The sequence below is a fragment of the Silurus meridionalis genome, chromosome 12 (assembly GCF_014805685.1).
Source record: "Silurus meridionalis isolate SWU-2019-XX chromosome 12, ASM1480568v1, whole genome shotgun sequence".
NCBI classification, from domain to species: Eukaryota; Metazoa; Chordata; class Actinopteri; order Siluriformes; family Siluridae; genus Silurus; species Silurus meridionalis.
This window is the reverse complement of record NC_060895.1, coordinates 8362277-8373468: the sequence shown is the minus strand read 5'-3', so window position 1 is coordinate 8373468 and position 11192 is coordinate 8362277. Positions and strand designations below refer to the sequence as shown.

The following is an 11192-nucleotide window of genomic DNA, read 5'->3' as shown; positions in this document are numbered from 1 at the left end:
CTCTGCAGCAATAATCTATTGTGATATTCACCTCATCATTATCACTGTCTTCAGTTACGAAGTCATCCAAGTAACTCAGTGTTTTTCTCTCTCTGGTTGGATATCTCCTACTCTCGGGTTCACCATTTGTCACATTTTGTGAATGATTGCGGTCACTAGATCTGGTTGCTTCACTTAGACTATCACTATTTGTACTTCTACTCTGTACACTTGGCTCTGGAGCATTTTCTGTACTCCTACTCTGTGTAGTCTCACCAGTCTTGGGTTTTACTCCAAAATAAACATCACTTAGACCTCGCTCACCCGTCTGTGTCTGTTTTTCGGCAGCCGCTTTGCTCACAAATTTTACTAGTCTGTGTTTTTGTAGTTTCCGGGAGTGTACTTTCCAGGAGTGGTCTCCCATTGTGCAACACCGAGCAAAGTTAGAAAAGGAAAGGTGGGTTACTTAACGTAATCCCATGTTCTTTGATAACAGAGTAAGGTGTTTCACCAACATGTCCCTCCTTGCACAGGGACGGGAAGAAATCTCGCTACAATGACGTTGTAAGGGGTCAACCTGAGGGGTAAAGTGGGGCAGAACCTGGTCACGTCCAAAGCGATTCCCATTGTGAAACACCTCACTCTGTTATCAAAGAACCTGGGATTATGTTAAGTAACCCATAATTTTGTTTCAATGCTTCCCTTGTCAATGAAGCATACTCTGTTCATAATCTGTGTGGAACATCAAAAACAGTTATTGATGGGTGTGAATTCGAGGTGGACAACACATTCCTGGCACTTAGCTTTTTGTGTACAGTTCAATCCGCAAGTCATGCAGTTTCGCACCACCTGTATTCTTATTATATTCTTTCACCACAGCAGGGCAGCAGACTTTAGTGACCCACTTTTGTTTGCCATCCTATCTATCCACTATGGTCACTCAATAGTTATAATAAAACATCATAATAAGCAAGGTGGTTTCTTTAACCATTGTCATCTTCTGTTCCAAACATCCATAATCTGTTTAGCATCCCACTTCTACTTAGCATCCCACATAAAGTTGGCACCTGTATGTGCACATCTAAAACAGTAATTAATAGTCATCCAATTCAGCCAAATGCCTAATGCGCACTTCCACCCCAATTTTTTATTAATTTAAGCACAGGTATATCAAGTGATGCAGGACACGTACTAAGGAAAAGATTACTCAGTTGTTGGTGCCAAAAAGGCATAGGGAAACTTTGTTGCACTTGGCTTATCATAATCAAAAGGTTGACCATCTTTACCAGGATAAAACACCATTTATTAGCTTGTTTTTATTTGACAAGCATTTGCAATGATATTCACTGGTGGTGTGAATGATGTTGAAAATGCCAGTTAGTGAATCCACTAGCCAGCTAAAAAAAAAAGGCATAGTGGAAAAAAGTCATAGTGCTAAAGTGGCAGTTAGTGCCTGCTTCACCCATCCACTAATTCTAGCCATTGACGTCAGCTCTGCATCAGTATGATATGAAGGAAGAGAGATGCTCCCTCTATTCCTCTTGGGGATTTCTCACTGGAGCAGACACATGAAACACTCCAACACACCCTTGACCATTTGAATTCATTGGAATCCCGACATTGCAAACATTGACTCCATTTTTTCACCTTTGCATTTGGGTGAATTAGAGCCCCAGCAATGTCCGAGCATCCCATGGATGGAATTCTCTGTTTACACATTGCATATGCTGATGCTTATTTTAATGACATGATCATTACAGTAATGATTACCAGCAGCATTTACATCAACTGAGAGCTGTCCAGAGATCATTAACACACATCCAAATTCACTCTACAGTCCTCAAGGACAGTGCTGTGAAGCTCATTTTGCCTCCCTCATGTTGCCTGAAAATTAATGAGTGGGAATTGGACTGGAATTTATGACAACTGCAAGCACAAATTCTCGTCTTGCCTTGTGGATAAACTCTTTGTACCAGCAGTCTTTCTGACTCTTGCAACTGATTAATGGTTCAGACACAGTGAGCAGTTGAGGAGAAATCATCTTTAAAGCCCATGCTGACCAGTGGTACTACACAAAACCTGGCAATTGGCTATGGCTTGCTATCTGAGACCTCAGAGATTTGCATTCATGCCATAAATTCAGGTATGCAGACCCTTTTAAAATTCTCACACAAATCAGTAATGAAATATATGTAAGTTGGAATTAGTATGCCACTGTAGCACTGCTTCCTTATTACATGTATTCCAATTAAAAACAGTTGTGCCCAGCTTTCTCAGACTGGATGTGCCACCAGCTATCCAGGTATGTTGAATTTAAATAGTTCATGCTCACGATATTTTTGACCCCAACATAAATGTTATGCCAATTATCCTGAATGCCTAAAATCATGACCCAGAGAAGAAGGTTTCTTAGAGCTCTTGGGGAAATAGGGGGTAGGGGCTCTCTAACTCACTCATTTTCCAGCACAGTGGCCCCCAAACATGGCCACCACAGAGTTCATCTTCCACAACTCACACACTACACTTTTTTAAGTTCTATGTTTTCAGCATGAAGTACAAATTCACAACTCAAAAAGCAGGCCATTACCACAATAATACAGCCAAAAACCATAACCATAAGCCGGGCTCACCAAGCACATAAAAAAAGCTAATGATACTAAAATTGAACTTAAATGTTAACATACTACATAAATTATTTGTATTTTTTAGGTTTTAAGCCTAACATGATTTTGCCAGTGTTTTATTAAGTTCTTTATTATTAAATAGAAAATGTTTAAACAATCAACAAAAAATACTGTACTTCCATGTATTACACTTGTAATTGTTTTGACAATGTCAAGGCAAAAAAATGTGCACTTTCTTATACTGCTGGTCAATCTAAAGATCATTAAAATACTAATATTTGCATTGGTAAAGTATATTTGTATGTTATCCACTTATACAATCAAAAACTAAACAGATACATATCAAAACAGTTTGTTTTTTAAACAAGCTCGATTACTGCCACAGTGGTTTACTCACATGGGGCAGATATCTCTAATAAGAAAACATGTTTGGAGACAATCTTTCCAAGTTTCAAAAACTTTTTTACTATGACATACCAATATTCTTGTAGACCCTCAACATTTTATGTCTGGAAGAAATAACACCTCAATTAATTCTTAAAGACAGATATTTCACTAATCCCAAACCGCTCAAATTCTTCATCCCCCATGCACCCTGTCCCTTGTAAACAGTGGTAGTTAATACCCTTGGTCTCATATTAAGCAATTTGTTTTCTTAAAATGTTAACATCAATTAGGATATAAATAGTGGACACATTTATTTAAAATTTGTTTATATGTTTAATTGCCATAAAAAAATTTTCAGACAGCATAATTCTATTGGTACCATTCAAGCATTCAACTTTTGGAAAGCAACACTGGTTCAGGTAAACATGAAAAGTGTTATTTCTCTAGACATTTAATGTGTACTGACAGCAAATTGGGACTGGGAAAGCTAATGAATGAAGCATTGTTTTTGAAAGCCTATCTCCAGACATGCCAATTAGAGTAAACCACTGTGACTAATTATGTTCCAGAAAAATATTTACATGATCATTAATTATTAAAATGAACCATGCATTTGTCTCCTAATTGATGGCAACTCAACTTGTTTGAAAAACAGTTTTACAATATGAGGCATAAGAGTATTAATAATACAGCTGCTCTGAGCAGGCAAAGTTGTTAGATAGATAAATAAATTATCTGCTAAAATTTAAATGTATTAATAGTTAAATGAGGATAGATTTGATTGATTGATTCATAAGAAAAAGTTACAGTCATGTAACAATAAAAATTGTACAACTGTACATTTTTCCATTACACCCAATGCCCTACTTTTTTTCGCTACTTTTCCCCCATTTAAAATCCAAACTTAAATGCTAATGTAAATAAATACATTTATCTTAATTTAATTTTTATTTTTCTGCAAATGTTTATTTTAAACCCATGGTATAGGACTTAAACCGCACACTACTACATTAAATAGTATTGAAGATTATTATATATAGACAGTATATTATCTATGTATATAAATAAACTGATCAGGCCACCTCCCTTATTGTCCCCCTTTTGCTGCCAGAACATTCCTGATCCCTTTAAGCATTAACAGTATTAACATTAGCTACAGGAGCTTGTCTGTTGGATCGGACCACACAAGCCAGTCTGCGGTCCCCGAATCAATGGCCATGGCTGCCCATAACCCTGTTGCTGATTCACCACTGTTCCTGGCATCGACCACTTGTGACATTTACTGACCACTGCAGACCAAAAAAACCCCACAAGAGTTGCAGTTTTGGAGATGCTTTGATCCAGTCGTCTAGCCATCATAATTTGGCCCTTGTCAAACTCACTCAAATCCTTACACTTGCCCATTTTTTTTGTTTCCTAACACATAAACTTTGTAGACAAATTGTTTACCTGCTACCTAATATATCCCACCCACTAACAGATGCCATGATGAAGAGAGTATTATTCACTTCACTGGTCATAATTGATTCGCCTGATCAGTGTATATATATAATTTTTTTATTTAAAGTAGCTATAGTGACACAGCATGCTTTAATTAAAACCAATTTTTTTTTACATTTAAAGAGAACATACCTGTACAGTATATGGTGCAAGTGATGGTCCAATTTGCCAATAAATTCACAGAATTTGCAAGCAGCAAGATTTCTTAACCTCTCTTTTACTCTGATGAATTTAGTTTGATCCAAGACATTTATGGACGATGTGGTCAGTATGGCCTTCCATTGCTCAAGACAAAACTAATTATTAAAAATATTGTCATATCTATAAACAGTTCTGCACCCCTAGATACTTGAACACTGGGTTGCAAGACTTCCCACCAATACCAAACCTACGTTTAGTTAAACATCCCACAGCTATGGAACTATTTAGTTTAGTTCCTAGGCATTATGGCATACCTGTTTATTTTTATTAATTGACGGCCTTTTGGCAACAGCTTAGTATTATGTTAACCATATCCTAAGTGGACTGTTTGCATTGTAACAGAATAGTTCCTAAAAAAATATTAGATTGTTTAGTCTCCTATGGCTTGATAGTTATGATTTATTTAACAAAGTTCTACTATCTGAAAATATAAGATATAATAATTACCATTACATATTGGAAGATTTTAAATGTAATGGAACTTATATATTTTAATAAGATATAAATTTATTTAAAATAAGAACATTTTAAAGAATAAAATGTTCATCATCAAAGGGACACTCTCATTAAATATTAATACTAACAGCACCAATGTTGATAGTTCTCTTAGCACTACTTAGTAACTACTGTTCATCATTTTTCCCCTCACCACTAGAACAGTATAAATACATGCAAAATGATAGCGTTAACATGTTGCTTTTGACACATAGGAACAATTTATGATCTTCGGTTAGTGTTGTGTTCCCTCGCAGAATAGTATTTTTGGCATTGTAAGGTGCATCATTTACTCATAGTTCTTTATTTTACAGAAAAATGCAAAATGCAGGAGAGAACAGAAACTCAAGCAATTTGTTACTTAGTTTACCAAAGTCTTTAAATGACAAGCTCTGGTTGTTGCAGGTCTTGGTTGGGGTTTTCCTTTATGTGAACAGCTTGATGATATTCACATTTTTGAAAAAGAGGGCTTTTAGAGAAGAAACTCGATACATTTTATTTGCACAAACCCTATTTGTGGACTCTGCTCTTATGCTGTTAACTGATTTGCTTTCGATTGGAAATTACTTCCAGTATGTCATTCACATAATTCCTTGTAGTATCATTTGTACAATTTTGACCTTGCTTACCTGTTGCACACCTCTGACTCTGGTGGCTATGTGTCTGGAACGCTATGTGGCTATATGCATGCCTTTGAGACATGCTGACATCTCCACAAGCAGGACCAGATTATATGGGATTTTAATTATATGGAGTATCAGCTCTATAATTCCACTGTTCAGCTTAATAGGATACTGGGCAGTAGCCCCACCTGCTTCTAGGTTCTCCAATGTGGTGTGTTATGCAGAGCTAATGTTGGGGGAAGCATGGCAGGCACATGGACGTGCTATCATTTTTATTATTCTTTTCCTATTGTTGATCATTATTATTGTCTTCACCTACATCAAGATAATGATTGCAGCCAGAGCTGCTTCCAATGAGAAAAGGAAGTCAACCAGTAAGAGTTTAAAAACCGTGCTGCTTCATGCATTTCAGTTGCTTCTGTGCATGATCCAATTTTTAAACCCATATATAGAAATGGCATATTGGAAGGTTGAAGAAAATATTTTTCGGAATGTGAAATATTCTGTGTTCATTGTTTTTATGATTGCCCCTCGTTGTCTCAGTCCATTAATTTATGGTCTCAGAGATGAAAATTTCTTTCATGTTTTAAGACATTATGCTATGTGTGGTACCAACGGCCTTTTCTCAACCTTGCTTGAAATCAAACAATTGCAAATTAGACCGATTTTAAATCATTAAAAATGTATTAGACATAAATAAGTAAGCAAGTATTGTGTAATTTTTATATGGTGTGCTGTAACGATATGACTTAATAATTACAGGTCTCAAATCCTTACTTGTACAATAATTTTCTGACTAACTTTCCATGCAAACACTAAAATATATATATATATATATATATATATATATATATATATATATATATATATATATATATATATATATATATATACAGTACAGACCAAAAGTTTGGACACACCTTCTCATTCAAAGAGTTTTCTTTATTTTCATGACTATAAAAATTGTAGATTCACACTGAAGGCATCAAAACTATGAATTAACACATGTGGAATTATATATGGAATTATATACATAACAAAAAGTGTGAAACAACTGAAAATGTCATATTCTAGGTTCTTCAAAGTAGCCACCTTTTGCTTTGATTACTGCTTTGCACACTCTTGGCATTCTCTTGATGAGCTTCAAGAGGTAGTCACCTGAAATGGTCTTCCAACAGTCTTGAAGGAGTTCCCCGAGAGATGCTTGGCACTTGTTGGCCCTTTTGCCTTCACTCTGCGGTCCAGCTCACCCTAAACCATCTCGATTGGGTTCAGGTCCGGTGACTGTGGAGGCCAGGTCATCTGGCGCAGCACCCCATCACTCTCCTTCTTGGTCAAATAGCCCTTGATGCCTTCAGTGTGACTCTACAATTTTCATAGTCATGAAAATAAAGAAAACTATTTGAATGAGAAGGTGTGTCCAAACTTTTGGTCTGTACTGTGTGTATATATATATATATATATATATATATATATATATATATATATATATATATATATATATATATATTTTTTTTTTTTTTTTTTTCCTTAGACATTTTGATAAAGGCATTTTTATATTTATGTTTATAATAGTATGAATGTTTAATGTCAAATGTTATTGCACAGTGACAATTTATTTGATTGAATATCATAGTCATTTAACAATATGTGTCCTGTATGTTGTTGATGTTTGTATGTTATGTATTGAGGAATGCCTTTAAGATATTTTTACATGCTTTAATAGAAATGTACGAAAATCAAAAACGTTAATTTTGCTCTTTCCAAATCAAATATGTGTAATAAAAACAAATCAAATATGTGTAATAAAATCTAATTCTCATATATAGAGTGCACCCATAAAAATCTGACCTTCATTTAATTGTATATTAATTTGCATTATTACATGTTATAAAGAAAGCTTTAATTTCGTTTCTTCATTTAACAAAGAGCCCATTGATGCACCTCTGCCTACAAAACATGGCCATCATGAACTTCCACTGACTGCACACACCAGGACTCATTTATCACCACACACTTAGCACATTTTCTAAATATCAATGTAGTTATTTTTTTTTATGGTATTTTTCATTCTGCTCTGTTTACTATCTTACAAAGTCCAGACTTTGTTTATGATTTCTAATTCAGGTTTTGACTCAATTTCACCTTAATATTTTGTAATCATAGACTTTTCCCTTCAAATACTGTTTGTACATTATACTTTTTTAAATTCAATAAACACAGCCACACTTATCTTTTCATCCTGATACAGTTGGTGTTGTGTACCTTTTGTTTATAATGAATTTAAAATTTACCTATACAACATGGTGTCACAACATGACAATAGGGCACTAACTGTAGAGCTTAGGCAATTATAGAAGTGATTCAGAAAGGCTGCCTATTTTTGAAAAATCACCTGTCACATTTGTGGGAGAGCGAGTGGGAGGGAGGAAAAAGGATAGCCACAACAGGTCGGTTCACAGGCGTCACCGCCGTTCTTTATTTAATTTTTTATCTATGTCACACTGGTGTCTGGTCGCTCAGTGCTCACGCGGCACTACTGGCGCGCACACACACACACACCTCTGCTCCCTCGGCTTTTATGCGCCTCCTGATCACTGAAACGAGAGCACAGACATCAGGTTTTATTAGTTGCAGGTGAGGCAAATCCCCGCTTACCTGCGTCCTGCCTCGGCCCCCATTCACAAACCGACGCTCGGCCACACCCCTGCTGCCACAACATTCTTTAAATTATTGTATTTACTTTTTAAAACTGTTTTTTTTCCTTCTGGGCAGGTATACTGTGCAGAGTTATTAGGCATTTTTGTGTTTGAAATAATATATACACGCATGAGCCCCGTCAGACTGGTCGTGGGGGGGGTGTAGGAACCATTTATACTGCCTCTCTTAATGTCAGTCAGATATTAGGATTCAGCTTTAAATCATTTGAAGTGCTCGTTCTTCAAGTTGTACTTTCAGACAGACATAGAAAACTCGCTCTGGTCACCGTGTACAGACCCCCAGGGCCCTACGCTGATTTTCTGCAAGAGTTTGCTTGTTTTCTTTCAGATCTCTTGATCAATTTTGATAAAGTGCTGCTTGAAGGAGATTTTAATATTCATGTAGATGATGTAAACGATGCTCTAGGATTATCATTCTCTTAACTCTTTTGGGGTTAAACAAAACGTCACCAGACCAACTCATCGCTTTAACCACACATTAGACTTAATAATATCACACGGAGCAGACGTCACTGATATAGATATTTTACCTCAGAGTAATGACATCACAGACAATTACCTCATACTGTACACACTACCGGTAGAGCAGATTAGCCGTGTTGCACCACGTTATCGACTGGGTAGGACTATTGTTCCAACCACTAAGGACAGATTCATAAATAACCTGCCTGATTTATCTCAATTTCACATTAAACCCATAACTGATAATAATCTTGATGAAATGACTAACAACATAGACCTTATCCTCACTAGCACATTAGACACCATTGCTCCCATCCGGTTAAAAAAGGTTAGAGAACAAGCACCTGCACCTTGGTATAATAGTCATACGCATGCCCTCAAGAGAACAGCCCATAATCTGGAGAGAAAATGGAGGAAAACTAAATTGGAGGTATTTAGAATTGCGTATAAAGACAGTATGCTCAGCTACAGACAGGCGCTAAAAGCTGCTAGAGCTGAACACCTGAGCAAACTCATAGAAAACAACAAAAACAATCCCAGGTTCCTTTTCAGTACTGTAGCTAAACTAACTACAAATCAGGGCTCTGAAAATTGTGTTCCATCACAGTTTAGTAGTGAGGACTTTATGAATTTCTTCACTGAAAAAATAGATAACATTAGAAAAACAATTGTGGCAGTTCAACCTCTGACAGCATCTCCTGAGACAGTGTTACCTTCAACTCCACAACTACACTGTTTTACATGTATAGGACAGGAAGAGCTGTATAATGTTATTACCAAAGCTAAATCAACAACATGTCAGTTAGATCCAATTCCTACTAAATTACTGAAGGAAGTGTTATATACAACTGGTGAACCTCTTCTGAATATTATTAACTCTTCACTATCGTTAGGACATGTCCCTAAATCCCTCAAGTTAGCAGTTATTAAGCCCCTCATTAAAAAACCTAATCTGGATCCAAACACGCTATCGAATTATAGACCAATTTCAAATCTCCCATTTATGTCTAAGATTTTAGAAAAGATTGTCGCTGCACAGTTATGTTCCTACCTGCAAGAAAACAATATCTTTGAAGAATTTCAGTCAGGTTTTAGGCCCCATCATAGCACAGAAACTGCTCTAGTTAAAATAACTAATGACCTGTTTTTAGCTTCAGACCAAGGCTTCATCTCGCTGTTGGTTTTACTAGATCTTAGTGCTGCATTCGACACTATAGACCATGATCTCCTCCTAGATCGCTTACAAAATTACATCGGCATTCAGGGACAGGCATTAAGCTGGTTTAAATCCTACCTGTCCGATCGTTACCATTTCGTAGATTTAAATGGAGAGCTATCCAGGCTAATGCAAGTAAATTATGGCGTGCCGCAAGGTTCAGTTCTAGGACCCTGCTCTTCACAATATACATGCTTCCGTTAGGAAATATTATTAGAAGGCATGGAATTAGCTTCCATTGTTATGCTGATGATACTCAGCTATATATCTCATCTAAACCAGGCGATACAGCTCAATTAACCCGGATAACTGAGTGTGTTAAGGAAATAAGAGATTGGATGACCCATAACTTTCTACTTTTAAATTCTGATAAGACTGAGATTTTGCTCATCGGCCCAAAAACTAGTATACAGACGCTCCAGCATCTCAACCTGCATTTAGACGGATGTTCTGTAACCACTAGTTCAACGGTAAAAGACCTGGGTGTTATTTTAGACAGCGACCTGTCTTTTAAAAATCATATCAACCAAGTTACAAAAACAGCCTTCTTTCACCTTAGAAATATTTCTAAGTTAAGAAACATGTTGTCTATATCCGATGCAGAGAAGCTCGTCCATGCTCATGACCTCCAGAATAGACTACTGTAATGCATTACTAGGTGGATGTCCTGTGTCATTAATAAACAAGCTTCAGTTAGTCCAGAATGCAGCAGCCAGAGTTCTTACAAGGTCAAGAAAATATGATCACATAACCCCGATCTTATCGTCCCTACATTGGCTTCCTGTTAAGTTTCGAATAGACTACAAACTATTACTTCTCACTTATAAAGCACTAAATGGTTTGGGTCCCATGTATCTATCCAGTCTTTTAACACGCTACAATCCGCCACGCTCCCTGAGATCTCAAAACTCTGGGCTTCTAGTTGTTCGTAGAATAGCAAAGTCCACTAAAGGTGGTAGAGCATTTTCACATTTAGCTCCTAAAC

The 11192-nt window shown here is 36.5% G+C and overlaps 1 protein-coding gene across 1 annotated transcript; it reads left to right on the top strand.

The window, feature by feature from the left end:
* The first annotated feature begins 5230 nt into the window (after positions 1–5230).
* On the top strand, positions 5231–6488 carry LOC124394858 (odorant receptor 131-2-like). Its single transcript, XM_046863340.1, has 2 exons — positions 5231–5310; positions 5552–6488. The coding sequence occupies exons 1-2, from the start codon at positions 5231–5233 to the stop codon at positions 6486–6488; spliced, it is 1017 nt and encodes a 338-aa protein (XP_046719296.1).
* Positions 6489–11192: the final 4704 nt, after the last annotated feature.

Excerpts from the sequence above, each read along its gene's own strand:
- LOC124394858 (XM_046863340.1), top strand. The coding sequence starts at position 5,231 with ATGTTCATCATCAAAGGGACACTCTCATTAAATATTAATACTAACAGC. Across the intron at positions 5,311-5,551 it reads AGTTCTCTTAGCACTACTTA|TTTACCAAAGTCTTTAAATG; the intron begins GTAACTACTGTT and ends TTTGTTACTTAG.